The following is a 17,803-nucleotide window of genomic DNA, read 5'->3' on the forward strand; positions in this document are numbered from 1 at the left end:
TTTTGGGCCCCACACTACAAGAAGGATGTGGAAAAATTGGAAAGAGTCCAGCAGAGGGCAACAAAAATGATTAGGGGACTGGAACACATGACTTATGAGGAGAGGCTGAGGGAACTGAGATTGTTTAGTCTGCGGAAGAGAAGAATGAGGGGGGATTTGATAGCTGCTTTCAACTACCTGAAAGGGGGTTCCAAAGAGAATGGCTCTAGACTGTTCTCAGTGGTAGCTGATGACAGAACAAGGAGTAATGGTCTCAAGTTGCAGTGGAGGAGGTTTAGGTTGGATATTAGGAAAAACTTTTTCACTAGGAGGGTGGTGAAACACTGGAATGCGTTACCTAGGGAGGTGGTGGAACCTCCTTCCTTAGATATTTTTAAGGTCAGGCTTGACAAAGTCCTGGCTGGGATGATTTAGTTGGGGATTGGTCCTGCTTTGAACAGGGGGTTGGACTAGATGACCTCCTGAGGTCCCGTCCAACTCTGATATTCTCTGATTCTATGAATCATATTATTAACTGTCTTGGATAATTGAATGGAGAATATGCTTATAAAATGTGCAGATGAAACCAAGCTGGTAGAGGTTGTACACACTTTGGAGGACAGGGCTAGGATTCAAAATGACCTTGACAAATTGGAGAATTGGTCTGAACTTAGCAAGATGAATTTCAATAAAGACAAGTGCAAAGTACTACACTTTGAAAACAATCAAATGCACAACTACAAAATGGGGAATAACTGGTTAGGTGGAAATACTGCTGCAAAGGGATCTGGGGGTTATAATGGATCACAAACTGAATGAGTCGACAATGTGACGCAGTTGTGAAAGAGGCTAATATTCTGGTGATGTAGTAACAGGAATGTCATATGTAAAACATGGCAGATAACTCTACTCAGCACTGGTGAGGCCTCAGGTAGAGTAAACTGTCCAGTTCTGGGCATCACATTTTAAGAAAGATGTGGACAAACTAGAGAGAGTCCAGAGGAGGGAGAAAAAAATGATAAAAGATTTAGAAAGCCTGCCCTCTGAGGAAAAGTTAAAAAACTGGACATGTTTAGTCTTGCGAACAGAAGATTGAGGGGGGGACCTGATAACGGTTTTCAAATATGTTAAGGGGTTCTATAAAGAGGACTGTAATCAATAATTCTCCATGTCTACTGCAGGAAGGACAAGTACTAATCAGAAGCAAGGAGAGTTAGGTTAGATATTAGAAAAAACTTGCTAACTATAAGAGTTGTTAGGCTTTGGAGGTTGTGAAAAACCTTCATTGATGGGGATTCAAGAACAGGTTGGACAAACGCCTGTCAGGGATGGTCTAGGTTTACTTGGTCCTGCCTCAGCACAGGGGCTGGACTTGATGACTTCTTGAGTCCCTCCCAGCCCTACATGTCTATGATTCTATATGGAGAATTTGATCAAGATGATTCTTTAGGATACACTTAAAACTTATGACAGGTTTCAGAGTAGCAGCCGTGTTAGTCTGTATTCGCAAAAAGAAAAGGAGTACTTGTGGCACCTTAGAGACTAACCAATTTATTTGAGCATAAGCTCATATGCATCCGATGAAGTGAGCTGTAGCTCACGAAAGCTTATGCTCAAATAAATTGGTTAGTCTCTAAGGTGCCACAAGTACTCCTTTTCTTTTTACTTAAAACTTAAAAAGACTTGAAATCTAATCAATTTAGAAGAAAAACAATTAAAATAAAATAGGACCTAGGACCCTATTTAGGTTTATTGCATGGCTGGTGGTTCAATTAAAGCTTATCAGTGACAAACAAATATTTTAAGGCTTGTGGGGGAGGGATTGGTTGGTTGGTTGGTTGGTCGGTTCCCTGAAAGGTTGGTATCGGTGAGCAAATCATGAGCCTCCAAAAACTTATGGGGTCCCAAGAGCCTCTCAATTTGTTTTCTAAGGCTCTCCAGCGAAGACATGCACTTTTTTCAGGGACAGCTCTATTCCTGTGCACCTCCTAATTTCTTCAAGAGACTAACTCCTCCTATATGTATTGGAGGAGGTCCCCAGAATGTGAGAGAGGGGAATGCCTTTTGCTGTGCTGCCACCCATATTCACCCTGCTCTGCCCCTACCAATGTCTAATAACTAGGGGCATGAACCCCTTCAGTTCACCGATGGAAAAAAGGTGAAGGAAATAAAGGGTTAGGGAAATAGAGCAGAAAGTTTAGATAGGAAGAGAACCTAACCACTGAGCTAAATGCACTTTTCACTAGCATCTTAGTGGAGGCATATTGTGGACAAGAATGGAAGAAACATGTCCTAATGCCCGGCAGCACTGCTAGAGTTCAGGTTATGCCAGCATTTCCATCACAAATCTTGTTGTTTGGTGAGTTATAGCTTAGTCATGAAAATAAAATTGCTTTGGGCTAAAAATATGACAAAGTCTCAGTCTAGGTATGAATTATTTTTATGAGTTTCCAAAAGATTGATTTGCTCATTTTTTTAAAAAAAAAGATGTACAAGTATATATCAGGTTAAATGCTTTTTTGAATGTCTAAATTTACAACCACTTCAGTGTAAGAGAGGTCAATTTAGCAAACAATTAATCCATAAAGTTATTTAATTGATTCTGAAATTTTGCTATTTGCCACTATTCTCCGGGGACCCCATTCTGCCCTTGTACTGTAGTTAGGTGTTTTCCAGAATCTAGGTAAGAGGACCACTGTCAAAAGCATTCATTTAAATTATGATCTCCGCCCCCCTGCTCAAAATCTGCTCTAAAAAAACCCTATGTACAAGATAATCATCCAGGACCAAAAAAGAAGAAAAGCTGATGTTCCCCATGGCCACATTGTGCTGCATTTTTTACTCTCATGGCCAATAAGTTGTAGGGTATTCATGTATCTGATGAACTACAGAAACTGGAGCTGCATAAACCTTGACTGTTAGAGCTGAGTGGCTAGACTACAGTGGTGGAAGGGATGATCTCTTATAACTCTTATCTTCTCCATTTGGCAAAGCTTCACTTATGCATGTTTATAAAACACTTTGCAATCACTGCATGAAAGACATTCTGGGTAAGATCCATCATGCAGGATGTCAGTAGAAATCTAGTGTTTAAATTTGTGGGCTTTAAGTTGGGCATAAACCTACTGGTGTCCCCACAGAGAAGAACTGGATTTTACCCAGAGTGCATTTCACGTAATAATCTCAAAATGTTTCACAAACATAAATTAATATAGCTTTTTCCATACCCCTTTTAGGGTGCCATTTGGTTTCAGTAAGGCTGAAATGGGGCACAGACTCCCTGCAGTACATCTGCAAGTGGTGAATTATGATTAATGAGCCAACGTGCTGAGACCCTATCGCCTCTTAATACACATTTAACCAATACAGTATATGGATGTCTCTCAGCTGAACATTTTAAAGACTTGTTTATATATCTACATGCATAATGAATAATGCCAAATGACGTTGTAAACATGGCCTAAATCATATGCAGATTTTCAAACTGGCCTTTGAATCTTCGCCCAATTACTTTTGCTAAAACAACCAGAGACTGGATCTATCAGTTATTACATAGTGGAGGAATAATATAACTTGCCCAGTGGATGCACAGATTTATCTTTAAAATTTGATACTTCCCTATGATTAAAGATAGTATGTGCAGATCTACAGTTAATTATGGTGTTTAATTACGTATTTCTCTCAATAAAGCAGCACTGAAATTGTGTTCACGTCCCGGAATTTATAAAAAGGAACAAACAAAAGTCACTTGTTATACCCAATAAATTAAGAAAAAACTATTATAAAGTAGGTTTTAGAAACAAAGAAGTGTAAAAATAAAACTATGGAAAAGTAAAGACAGACTCTCCAGCCCTTTTTTTCTTTTGTTCAGATAGCCTTTGGAACCCATGCGATTTCCCTATCATAGAAAATTAATGTTGCTTACCTAACCACAACTTACTTGTCATTTTCTTTCGATCATGACTAAATTATATTATTCAAAATTTAGATATTTAATTTCAAAACTTATATATTTCGCAGCACTCTGTGAAACAAGTGGTGTCAGCAGTAATGTCTGGATTCCTCCAGCCTTTACAGATGATGTATGAGTTTCAGACAAGTTAGAAGAAAAAGAGATCAGCTACCTTTTCTGATGTGCCACTTGGACAGAAAGCCAATGCACCACTTAAGTTTTCCAATGAGAGCTATTTCACTAATGCAAGAACATGCCTGTGTCTATAAAACAGTTTAACATCTTTAGGAATGTTTGAAATGCAAAGTTGTCTCTAATATTAGCAAACAGATGTCCTCTTCTACCTCTGCTGCTGGAAGCTGTGTTGGAGCTCAGGAATGAAGCATATTGTCTTTCTGATCAGTGTAGCAGGACCAGTACTTAGGGCTGGTCTACACTTAAAATGCTGCAGCTGTGCCACTGTAGCACTTCAGTGAAGATGCTACCTACACCAACGGGAGGGCTTCTTCCATCAGCATAGGTACTTCACCTCTCCAAGAAGCAGTAGCTATGTCAACCAGAGAAGCCCTCCCATCAACACAGTGCTGTCTAGGAGTTAGGTTGGTATAACTGTGTTTCTGCGTCCCTGAGTGACGTAGTTATACTGACATAAATTGCTAGTGTAGACCAAGCCTTAGAAAAGTCCTCAACAGACTTGTCTTAGTCTGCCAAAAGCCTTTCCCTGCACTGGAAAATAGGCAAACATTATAGTGTAGTACTAATACTAAATTATTATTTTCATTCTTTTTGTTATTGAATGTTCCATAGAATATCAGCAATTTCATAAAATTTAACTAAATGTTCATATTTGACACTCCATTGTGGTTCTTTTCCTACCAATGTCAGAGAGACTGTTTAAATACAATACAGCTGACAGCAAATGTCAAATGAAGGACTACTTATGTATTTAAAGTTATGCATATGCTTAAGTACCTTGCTAAGCTATGGCCATAAATAGTTCCTTAATGTTATAAGTTTCTTCATTCAAGAGTAGCTACACAACACAGTGATGTTAAGGGAAGAAAATATAAAGCTATCTTTTCATCACCTGATATGTCCAATATTTTCTCCTCTTACCTTCAATGGGCAATTATATGGTAGCTCATCATGAACTGGAAACAAAAGCCATTTTATTATTTAGGGTGGTATTTTCAAAAGCCCATTAAGTGACTTAGGTCAATGGGACTTTCAGTGGAATTTTTTCTCTTAAGTCACTTGGGAATTTTCAGGGGATTTTATGCCCAAGTAAATCTGTTAGTCTTTAAGGTGCCACCGGACTCCTTGTTGTTGTTTTTTTGTTGCTGTTGTTGTTGGGTTTTTTTTTGAGGATTTTTGAAATTCTCACCCTTATAGTTTAGGACCTCAGCAGCAGCAAAAGCTCAAATAGCTTCTTAGCTTTTGCTGGGAGAAAGCATCACAATTTAGGTACAATATTAATATTTCTTTAAGCTTTGTGACAATGCTGAGACACCTCACTATTGAACCTCCAATAACAACAAATGTATTGAAAAGACTAATTTAGTAAATTAGGTGAGATTCAATCTTTAAAATTAGCTAACTCTTGCTCCGCTCCCAAACTTCAATTTCAGGATGGATTTTAGAAGCTAATACTCTCTCAAGAGCCTAGAGAAATTAATGTTTTAACCAACTGTTAGAAGATATATAGTATAGGTTCAACTACTCAGAATTCTAGTGATAGGGCCATCAAAATTAAGTCAGAACTGAAGCATGGAGAAAAGGCAAATGATGTTATTTTAATAAAATATGATATCTCAAGAGCCAATATTGCTACATATTATTGAAAAGATGGAATTGGGTTTACATGCAATGGCATGTTGATGTATTTCTGCCTCCGTTTTTTCATGAGATAATGGATCTTAAAAAGATCAAGTAGTACTTTGGGCCAGAACTACAGACCATTTACCACATAGTCTGGGGTCCTTATAATATCCTCACTCACCAGGACCTATCCACCCCAAGTAAAGTGGATAGAGCTGGTTGTTTTCCAGTGAAAGTGATTCAGATGTCATTTAACGAAGATCTACAATGCTCGGGTAGAAGAGAAGGCATAACAAATTATAAAGAATGTGAAAGGTAGGAAGATTGTCTGTACAGTTCCTCTGTCTCAGGCCTACTATGATTCTGCTTTGTGTTCTGCTGGGATAAATGAAATTGTTCTCCCAAATTTTTATACTGCTAACACGATGGATTGAAAATTGGCAGAGTTATTGCACACTGTCAGAGAAATAAGTATAGATACTGTACCGTGTATTTGGCTCTATAAGATATTCATGAAGTAAGAACAATGCTTGGAGTCAGGGCCAGTTCTGACAGGCAACAAAGTCTACAGCCACATGCTGAGAGACTTCTGTGTATGCTTACACCACACGTCAATCCCCCTTTGCACACCACATTTTAGGAGTGAAGGCCCCCACCTCATGGCCAGAGGACAGCTGTGAGTCCTGAGGACAACAGTGCCCTATGCTGGAACTACTGCTGAGCTGCCGGAACAATTTTGTAAGGGAGAAGGGTGTTTTGTTTTCGAACCTGATGCCTGCAGTTTCACAGAGAAATCAGGTTCTATTCCACTTCATTTTTCCCCCTCCTCAGCATGGTGCTCTTTGGCAGAGAGGACTCTGAGAATGAGGAAAGAGAGAGAGAGAGAGAGAAAGAGAGACGTGCAAGCCAAAAATAAATCCTGAAGTTGCTAACGCAAAAAGTGTCTAAATAGTAAAAACATTTGTCATTTGGATGTCAGTGTTTTGTATCTTTGACACTATCACTGACAAAAAATAATATCCCAAAATAGGATACATGATCTAAGTCTCTGGATTTGGTTTGGAAAGCCATTGGTAGTTGTTGGTGGACTCATGTCTTCTATGTATGAGGAGTATTTTAGGCAGAGACCCAATAAGCGAACAGGACAAACTGGACATAAATCTGTGTCTGGAAATGATAACATTGTACAGGCAGTTGGCATTTCAATGTTAGTGAATTTTCCATCTCAAATCATGCAGCAACTGCTCAGAGAGTCAAATATATACAGTTATCAGAGGCTAATACATACAAATATATACAGTTATCAGGTGACAAATATACTAAAACTGGACATGTGTTCAGCATTGCTGGGTTTTTGTATTCTTACTACATGCTTCAAACAGGTGACAGCATAGATTTTGTCATATTTAGACATTATTACTCAAGGTCATTTGTAGAGCTGAACAAATGTGGCAGAAAACCTTAAATGAGTATTTACCGTATTTTTTAAAATGCATTTTCTTCAACCACGTTTACTTCCTACAAATAGTCTAGCAAATGAGTTTATAGACAAGAATGTTTGTGGAAACAATGAATTTTAAGCAAATATTGCAAAAATTCTGTGGGCATTCACACCAGAATCTTGATGTAGTCTAAGTCCATCTATCAGTAAAAGAGAAACATGCAGTGGGCTGGGTCCCCAGCTGAGGTAGATTGATATCAATCCATTGCCTTCAACAGCTCAAAAATAGTAGCAGAAATTATTTGGTTAATAATTTCAAAGAAAGAATATATTAGAAAAAAATACAATTCTCTCATGGACAATTCACTAACAGATAAGAAGCAAAATGTGTTCAATAAATTATTCATTATGAATTACTAGACCAGCTTTTTTTTTTTTTTTTTTTTTTTTAACTACACAGAGCAACAACTCTTCTGGGAACAGAAATAATCATTGCTAAAACACCACAACAGGGTAAAAGTGGATTTGCTATAAGAATCTGCTTTTTCTTTTTTGAAACTATTTGAGAGTACATTTAGCACTAGTGAAAAGTACCAAACTGACAGCTTGGTGATGAAAGTCCCATATCCACAGACTGCGAACAGCTTAGGCAATGACAGGACAGGTCTGTCACATTCCTTTGCTATTGTTACGGAGGGCCCCCCTCCTGAACTCCCTCCTCCCTCCGTCCCAGTGGTCAACTAGTTTAATCCCACTGTTGCCAATTTAGTCATTTTCCAATCCCTTCTTTAAATTCGAACATCTCCTCTAATTTCAATTTCTGAGGAAAACACTGATCCTGATCCGACACCAAATGAAGTCACCAGGTGCTGGTTTAAGCATTAAATGAGAGAGTACATAGTTGGTTCTCCTTTCCTATTTAATCCTAGACCCCGTATTGAATTTGCTAATGAGGGCACTAGTTGGGATCAATTTTTAGTGGTATCTGTCTGGTTCTACCAACTCATCTTGCATAAGTCGCTAAAGATCTGCCAAATGGTAACAACTTTCAGCCACAACCAAACAGAAGTACGTGTGATCTGGTGCACTCAAAGTGAAATGCTCTGTAACCTTATCACCAGTCCCTTGAGTCCTCATATGCTTCATGAATATTTGGTATGTAGATTTAATATGTCTTAAACAAACACTACAATATAAATTCTATTTAGAAAAGTGAACTGTGATGTTATATGTTTAGATAAGGTTATATTTTGTGGAATGTGATAGTTGCACTGAGAATCTGGAGATGGCTCACCTGGCCTTTTTAAAGATGTTTCTCTTTATGTGCATCAGCTATGCAGAAAATCATGATCAAGTACAGAGTAGGTTCAGGCAAAGTAGCAGGAAAAATTCTGTTTCACACTTCAAGATGCTAATGAAACAGAAAGGGTTTCATCCTCAACCGGTGTAAACTGGTGTAGTCCCATTGACTTCAGTAAAGCTATGCCGATTTATATCAGCTGAGGAATCGGCCCAAGAGAAGAAATGGTATGCGGTTATTACCAGTTGAGTGATTTTCTCCTGATGCCAATTACTGTCAGGAAACAGAAGTAGGTAGGGATTTATGCACATTTATATGCAGTAGAATGAGTTTGGCATGGACAGCGTGAAGGAGCAAGGCATTCCATTTCAAAATGCCAAACTAGGCTCAACAGACAAACGAGGACCCATTAATACTAATACCACAATTTGGGAACAAATCTATAGGGAAGATGTCCTCAGCAGGTGAATAAAATAGAGAGAAGGAGACAACACTGCTAGCATAATATGTCTGGTGCCTGTCACCCAGACTGATCTCTTACTGCCAAACCATGAGGTCTTTTTACTGGAAAATTCTAAAGAATTATTTTTTGCATGTCATTTTTGTAGCCCATTTTCGCAACTGATGTTCCTTTGTGAGCACAAAATTATGTTTAAAATACAGCCAAAGAACCCAGCACAGCTTTAAATGAAAAAAAGATGCATTGGGAAGGGAACACGTCACAGCTAATTATGAAAAAATACTTCATACTTATACACAGCTTTTTTCCCTTGAGGACTCAAAGTGCTTTACAAACCATTACTCAGTAAACCCTCACAACAACCTCAGAAATGAACTATTATACCTTTTTTACAGATGAGTAAACTGTACCACAGGAAGGTTAAGTAGCTTGTCCAGTGTCAGATAGCAAACCAGCATGTGTAGATTCCCTGTCGATGATTTTAAAAACTAGGATTATAGTCCCTGATTTGTTTTGATAAATGGTACTTTCTGTACCTTTAGCAGGTAAAGCAAATCTCTAGCTTCTTATGTTGCACTAAAAAGAACATTTCATTTTATCAGTATCCTTTCTTACATGAGCTGATTATCATGGGGACACAGACCAGGAAGTTCCCTCATTTTCCTCATAATGTAGGAAACAAGGGAACATTAAGATTTAATATCACCTCATCAAGTCCAGAAATCTGAGAAGCCTGCAAGGGTTCTGCTCTGTTCTCCAGCCACTCTCAGTCACAGAGAAAATAAGATTTGTTTTTATTAAGATTAAGCATGTTTTATTAAATCTTTCCCTCATTTTTTTAAATACCTTGCCTCTTTTGTCTTATTACACTTTTCCATGTTTTGCCTTCACATCTTCCTTTCCCTCCTTTGATCCCTCCTTTGAGGTCTCAGTGCTCCTCTCTCTGACATTGTGTTGCACTATTAATTTCTTTTCCTTTTTTGAAGAAACATTATTTCCCTTCCTTTGTCTGTCATTGCTTCTGCCTGCTATAGCTATTCTACTAAATCAGTAAGAGAATATGGAACATATGCTCTGATGATAGTGTTCATTATAAAATGACAGTTGAGCAAAACACCTTCCAGTTCTTTCATCTCACACCTGCATATTGAGTGTAACCTATTCTCCATGGTACAAAGATTCACGTGGGATGGGGTTTTTTTAAACCAAAATCCACTCTTATGACTATACAGTACAGCTATCTGTACTCTTCAAAGGAAAATAAGGATAACATGCAGTACTTTTTACTTACAGGTATCTAAGGACTCATCTGAATCATCTGGACAGTCGGGTTCTCCATCACATAGCCAATTTTGAGACACACAAGTCACATGATCATCGCAAAGAAACTCTCCTATGTCACACAGCTGTTCTTCTGAAAAGGAAAATGTTTTTACATGGAATGATTAACAGACGAATGAAAATAAAGAGACAAAATGGTATGATCATTAAATAGAAAATTAAAGCACATACACAAAATAACATGACTATGAGATGAAAGCTCAATGCGATCTTTAACAGCCAGATTATGATGCCCTTACTTAGACTGAGCAATGCATCACCCTCTGGGAAGTCCTACTGAAGTAAATTAAGAGATTAAGGTATATCCAGACCTAAGTAAAATAACATAATCCATCCCTATAAAAATAAAATAGAAGTTTCATGGGGTTTTTTTTGCTAATTTTTAGTTTCAAGCATATCATCATGAGATCATCTTGGTCATTGTATGGAATCCAACAAGCTTTATGTCTATAATATCTGCCTGCATGAAATGGCTGGTTATTGTTAGATATGTCTTTTTGCAGGAAAGGACTCGGTGATGATGTGATTTCCTTATTTTGTCCTCAAAGAGCTTTGAAAAATTGTGCATCCAAATCAAAAGCTTTTTCCAGGAAAGGTCTTCTGTGAGAGCCAAAGACCCTGTTTTCGTAGTTTTAGCTACTTTTTTTTATACTGAGTTTACTCAGCTGACATTAAATTCAAAACCACATCTCATGTTAAAAAATAATAATACTCAAAGAAGTATTACTAATATTAATACTCCAGGTTTCTATAGTGCTTTAAAAACACTAAAGGCCTACTATTTTTTTTTAAAAAGGCCCTTAATTGTCTGCAAGCACAAATGCTAGTATTTAACCACTTCATTGTTTTTGCAAACCAGATGTTTTTTTAACAGTAATTTTGCTGACGGTGACTGTAAAATTGTAAACTGAGTTTAAAACACTGGCTGTAAGGGACCAACAGTGCATGTGTTACACACCAAAAACACCTGCTGGCTTCAATCAACAAATCTTGCCTTACTGAAGTTTTGGGCTGAAATAATGCAGGACTAGGCCATCATTAATTAAACCTACAACACCTCTGTGCAGTAAATACTCATCATTTTACTGATGTGCAAATTGCAGCAAGTGCCTTTCCCAAGTGCAGATTAGTGGGCAGAGTCTGTCTAATTCTTCTCTCAGTTACACCACTTGAAGACCAGAAATAACTCTATTAAAGTCAATGGTATTACAACGGTGTAAAATTGGTATAATTATGAGGAGATTTAGGGCTCCTGCTCCCTCGTTCCATTGCGAGATCAGTGCGTCAGTTCAGTTCACAGTGAAAGCTAATAGATGTTGCTATGATTTCTAATTGTTGTTATATTTCATTGTTTTTATATATAGCTGTTCTGAGTGACTGAAACTGACTGGCTCTTACAGGAGATCTGTTTTGCTACAGCATCTGATTAAAGGCTTATAATTATCAAGGAGCCCATTGGTGGTTATATACCCATTCTTAGTTATGTGTGTTAATGGTAAAATAGTCTTATGAAGACAAAACCCAATGTACTTCATAGCAATGTAATTGTCATCCTAGACAATAGTTATATATAGCATTGTCTAATCAGGGCAAGATGTGCCTCGAGCGTGCTTGCTAAAGCAGTCTCAGGGCTTTAAAGAAAATTCTTATTGTTGCACAGTTTTAGGGACAGTTATATATTATCCCTCTAGGAAATAGCAGCTTGTTACAAGTAGCCGATTTATTTTGTACCCAGATATTCCATTTTCAAGGTCAGCCTCTGAAGCTATTGATGATTACACATTTAAATGAGTGAATTTTCAGCTATTATGTAAACAGACATTTTACATTATTTAAAATTATCTACTCTGCAGTTCTTTGCTCTTTAAAAGGACGAGCATTTTTTGTATGTTTTTCATTTATCATATTTAGTAAAACAGCCTACAGTGCTGAGCTGTTCAAGCGAATCTTTTTAAAAAAATCTTCTCTTTGTAAAAAAAACCCAAAATACTGTATAATTAAAAAAGTAGGCTTATGAGATCATGGAGGCAATTTTCATTAAATCCTTTGGGGAAAAGTTCAAAGCTCTTAGTATACGTGCCACTTCCTAAAAATAGTACAGGAAGCATAAGTGAGAGAAAAAGTTGTGCCATTTACAGGTTATCTTCTTTTCTTAAGGGGACTTGTATACAGAAATCCATGTGTCAACACATATCATTGTACTATTACTTTCAACGGTAATGCATTTCTAAAAATCAACCTTTCAGCACAAGAAGATTTACATGCAACTTTCCATATAGTAGGTTGAAAGTATAACCCTCATGTAGTGCCACATCTGTTCTACTTACAGGCTGATCTTTAAAAAAATAAATTGCAATTATAGTACAAAAAAAAAAACCTTCAAGAAAGCAGTAAACTAACATGCCAACTTATCTATATTATTTAAATACAGCTCAAGAGTGAACTTCTCATTTATACAGAAGTACTCTGATAATGTACCATACATACTGGTTTTGGCACAATTCAGTATCACAGCTGTGCTAGGAATATTAAATAAAGTTTCAGTGGGATTCATAATATTTTATTCAAGTTATATCAATGTAAATTTTTACACTACTAGGAAATTTCAGAAACCCAGATACTAATGCTCATTCCTTTAAAATGTACAAGCTAAGATTCACAAGCGATACTGAAATATTTTAAATAATATATTAGATAATATTAATTTCCTATTGAATGTCAGAACTAATAGCTAAAGGGAGCCATGGCTGTCTAAAAGTACAACAAAGCTGTGATTTGTGGGAACACATATGCAGATAAGTAACTATGCACATGAGCAGTCTCAATGGGACTCAGAATTACTCCCATGCATAAGTGTTTATCAGAGTGAGGCATAAATGTGTTTTTTTTTCACCCTTTAAATTCTGATTGGCAATAATTTGGGTGGAGAGAGAAATCCACACTTACTGTCATTTACTGATTGAAATGTAATCCTCTGAGCCTAATTATATACTACAGCCAGCAATGACTGGAGGAAATTACATTTTAAATCAATTAACAATTCCAGCACAATTATTTAAGATTGGAATCATTGTGAACAAACCCAAATTAAGGGTCATTGAAGTCAATGGTAGTTTTCTAAGTCTGGGCCCTAGGCATTATTGTTTGTTTTACTGCAATAGACCCATATCAGAGCTGAGTTAGCATTATCCATAGCTACTAGGACTGACATTGGAGACAAGTTAGTTGTTAGTAGGAAATGTGCTTCTTAAAAAGGAATAGAGCCCAATTCCTCCACAGTCATTAGACATTGCACTTCTGAGAAAGTGATAACACACCAGACAGGAGACAAGCTGTGAGCCTGTACTATCATTAATTTAAATACCTTTCTCCTCTGCTACATTCCATTATGGTTTATACCTTTATCTTTCTTAATAAAATACCTTTTTCCTCCTTGATGTCAACTGCCAGTCAAAAGGAATCAGAACACTTCTAATGCCAGCAGTAATGCACGGAAACACATGACAGAAGCCTCTGAATAGCACCATAAATGCCCAAGTAAATGGCACCAGTGGTTAGGGAATATATGAAGGGGCAAGTGCTTTATCATTTTCAAGGGTAATGAGAGTGACACAAGAAACCTGTTCTGTTGTGTGAAGAAAATTTAGGGTGAGGAGAGAACAGTTTGCTATCTTCCTAGAAACACGGATATTAATTTTCTTTAATGGATCTTACTGACTACAGAATTTGTGATCCTCCCATGTCTATTAAACACCAAGTCTTTTTAAATCTCAAAATGGAATGTATGCCTGCAGAAAAGCCTCCTTACCAAAACTAACAACAAGAAAAATTACACAGAGCAGGTTGGAAAAGTTCAGTATAAAGGAACTACATCTCTGGAAATATTTCAGATCATATTTAACATACTTCTTTTAAGAGGAGAAAATATTTGTCCTTGGTCATTTTAAAACTGATGAGCTCCTGGGTGGTTCCTTATTCAATGGTGTCGAAAGTTAAAAATCTCACCCTTTTGGTGTCTTACCCTTTTTACCATCAGGAAAACTGATAGAGCAAAAATCCCACTTTTTAATTTGCCAAAATACATTGGGGGGGATTTTGATTGGCATAAAGCAGCTTAATAGGATGTCCATTATACTAACCAATTTGTATTGGCAATTAAATGTTGCTTTTTCCAATTCCGTTTTCTTTTGTGTTTCCCTTACAGATGTACGCCTTCCTTTTGGCTGTCACTTTTGTAGATCCTTTGAAATCAATCAGCCCAATTACTTATAAATGCTGGACTAATGTGGAATTAAAAAAAAACAAAAACTGACCACCCAAGAGATGCTTCCTTATTAACTGCAAAGAAAATGGTTTCTTTCACTGATACTTCTTCCCATTCTTTTTTCATCTGCACTTTGTATGCTGCACAGCGAGACTCCCCGAGGAGGAAAAATTCACATATTTTTAACATACTGATACTTTGTGAGATACAGAGCAGATGGTTAGAAATCATCTCTCTATGGGTCAATGAAAGCTCTGCCTCCCTAAGGATAGTCCTCCTATCCTGTGTTGTAAGCAGTGCCTCTTAGAATTAAAGTTTCACCAAAACAACTGACTTTGTGTTAAATACATTTCTAGAGCCAAAAATATCTCCCTGTATAAGACAGCCCTACCGTTTAAGAAGGGAAACCTTAAAATCTCCTTTAGTTTCTAGAAAGTTTGTATAGGAAATATCCTAATGAACAAAATTATTAATGTCATGCAATTAAGCTTATTTTGGACTGCCAAAAATTCCACTAAGACTATATATTTACCCTTATTTACAATTTCCAAAGGTTATCACATTCATATATTCACAGCCACAGAGAGCAGCCATTGTTAAATAAGTAGAAAAATACTTTGAATGCAAGGTGGTGACCAATGTCTGCTTGCAAGAGGAAAACTGCAATTTTAATAAGACAGTTGCCCTTTGTAGACATGCACTGAAATCCTAAACGATGCAAAGGGATAAAGGTCCTTTTTCTGTGATCACACTGATTGTTAGATGTCATAGGTATCTGGGTTATTCTTATTTGGATGAGCGCACATTATGAAGAGAAGGTCAATAGGATTCTTAAATAGAACTATAAAAGGAGGGAAAATTTATATAAATTAAGTACTTTTCCAGAAGATATATATCATGAGAAGGTAAATGAATCTCTGTACATCTAATTAACTCTGCCTTAGTAGGAGAACACACACAAACAGTGTAAATTCCACCATCAACATGAAAGATGCTTACGTTAAGTAACCATCCGTACATTGTTCTTCTATGAAAGAGTTATATTTCTCTCTAGAACAATAATTGGTATAATTTTTTGAAGGTGGGGGGCTTCCAAAATGCCCTGCTTTTCCCACTTTTACTTCCTTTTCTCCTCAAGAGCCTGGTATGGTGGTAAAAACTCCACTCAACTAGAAGACCTACATCGTGCTCATTTAGGTGCTTCTATCATCCTTCAAGGTACCCTCGAGGTACTTGCGTGCCATCTTCAAGGTATTTTCAACCTCCGTCTGCTCAGAGCACCTGGGACCCCAAAAATCAAACCTCCCATATGGCAGCACTTTGCAAAGTAAACACTTAAATAGCCATGTAGGTTTTTGATTCATTATAACCTGGAATGTGCTCATTAAGCTCTTGATAGACAGCCTAAAATGAAAAAAAAAAGCCCACATGCTTAAAATAGTTCTAAAGATACATTCAAACTGTTTTGAAGTCTTTGATCCAGAAGAAATGTTGGGTTTTTTTTCCCTGAAGCAGGACACCAGATTGGGTGGACATTGCCCTGAGTGGCTCACAGAATCCTGTTTATCAGGGTATGTTTACACAGACCATAGGAGTGAGCCTCCCAACCCTTGTTAATAGACTCAGGGTAGCAAGGCTCCACTAGTGCTATAAAAATAGCTGTATAAACAGTGTTTTGAAGTTTCAGCTTTGGCTGGAGCTCAGGCTTTGAAGCCAAGGGAAGTGAGTGAGCTGCAGAGCTCGAGCTCCAGCCTGAGCCACAACTTCAAAGCACTGTCTACAGAGATATTTTTACAGCACTGGCGTGAGTTCTGCTAGCCTGAGTCTATTATCCAGAGCTGGGAGGCTCACTTCTGTGTGCTGTGTGTACCTTCAGAAGCTTGGCTCAAGTGTTTTGCTCACACGTGCAGGGTCAAACTGATTGCCAGATTCAGGGTTAGGAAGGAATTGTCCCCCAGGTAAGGTTGGGTGGGATCTGTGGGGGTTTTCACCTCCCTCTGAAGCATGGAGCAAAGATAACTTGCTAGGATCATCCAGAGAGCTTACTTACACAATTCCCTGCCTTTGTAGGGACCTCGGGCATTGATGGCACTGTGGTGTCCCCTGTTTTCTGCCTGTTGCACACAACAGTTTAATTTTCTGGAGACTGAAGTATTTTAATGTCAACCAAATTATTGGACTTAATATAGGGGTAACAGTGAAAATTTAATGGCCTGTGAGATACAGGATGCCAGACTGGATGATTTAATAATCCCTTCTGGCTTTAACCTCTAAGAAAGTATGAAACTATGAAAAAGATACTGAAACAACAGGCAATGTTTAGAAAGAGGTCAAAATAATTTGTGAATCGACCTTTTTCAAATTAGCGGGTAATTTTAGTGATAAAGTAAGAAATACAGATTTTGCTTCATTCAAAATGTCTCACAAAATGTTTGGGTTGTTTGATCTCATTTAATCAACATTTTAATTTTGAAAAAATATTTTAAAATAATCAACATTTTTCAGTTCCTCCCCCCCCCCCTTTTCCCTCCCATCTTTCAAAAAAAAAAAAAAGTAGAGGGGAGGGGGAAGGAATCTCCTCCCAAAAAAACAGATGTGAACATTTTTTGGTTGGCGGTTTTTCCTCAAAATCCTAAAAAAAAATTAGACCCAATCTAACATTTTCCATGAAACATTTTTATTTCAGCTGAAAAGCCAGCTGAACTATTTTTTTTTGTTGGGTGGAGGGAACAAGCAAGCAAACAAATCTGTTCCTGCAAACATATTTCAGGCAGCTCCCTTTGTGAACATAATTTGTGTTTGAAAAGGGATAATGAGATCAGATCAATGTCACAGAACTCTGCTACAGATTTTCAAATCAGATAAACACCATGAGTTTGAAATGAGAATTTGGATCAAGAAGAAGTGACAGCCAAAGAGGGCAATGCATGGTTAGCACAAAGACACTACATAAAAGAACTGTCAAGACCTGGTCTCAGACTCCTGACACAAGCAAAACTCCTAGGAAAGTCAGCAAATGGTGTGTCTGTATAAACAATCTGTTTTCTTCTAAAGCATCAGAGGAGAGAGACTGATGGAGGAAAGGAAAAAGATGCATCGGTCACAGAACTCAAAATTGAGTTGAACATTTCACATTTTGATTTATTGAGCTTTGTATTCACCTGTTTTCTGTATCTATGTACCCAGGATTTTGGATGTGGAACTCCCATTGATTATCAGTGGCAGTTCTACCACATTTCAAACCTATT

The 17,803-nt window shown here is 37.4% G+C and overlaps 1 protein-coding gene across 1 annotated transcript in view; it reads right to left on the minus strand.

The window, feature by feature from the left end:
* The window catches only part of LRP1B (LDL receptor related protein 1B), a 1,292,938-nt gene that overhangs the window by 1,033,222 nt on the left and 241,913 nt on the right, over positions 1-17,803 (minus strand). Inside the window, exon 2 of the mRNA XM_074967293.1 lies at positions 10,242-10,364. Coding sequence (XP_074823394.1) covers positions 10,242-10,364 — 123 coding nt within the window. The remainder of the gene's footprint in view (positions 1-10,241; positions 10,365-17,803) is intronic.

This window comes from Natator depressus, chromosome 11, assembly GCF_965152275.1.
Source record: "Natator depressus isolate rNatDep1 chromosome 11, rNatDep2.hap1, whole genome shotgun sequence".
Taxonomy (NCBI): Eukaryota; Metazoa; Chordata; order Testudines; family Cheloniidae; genus Natator; species Natator depressus.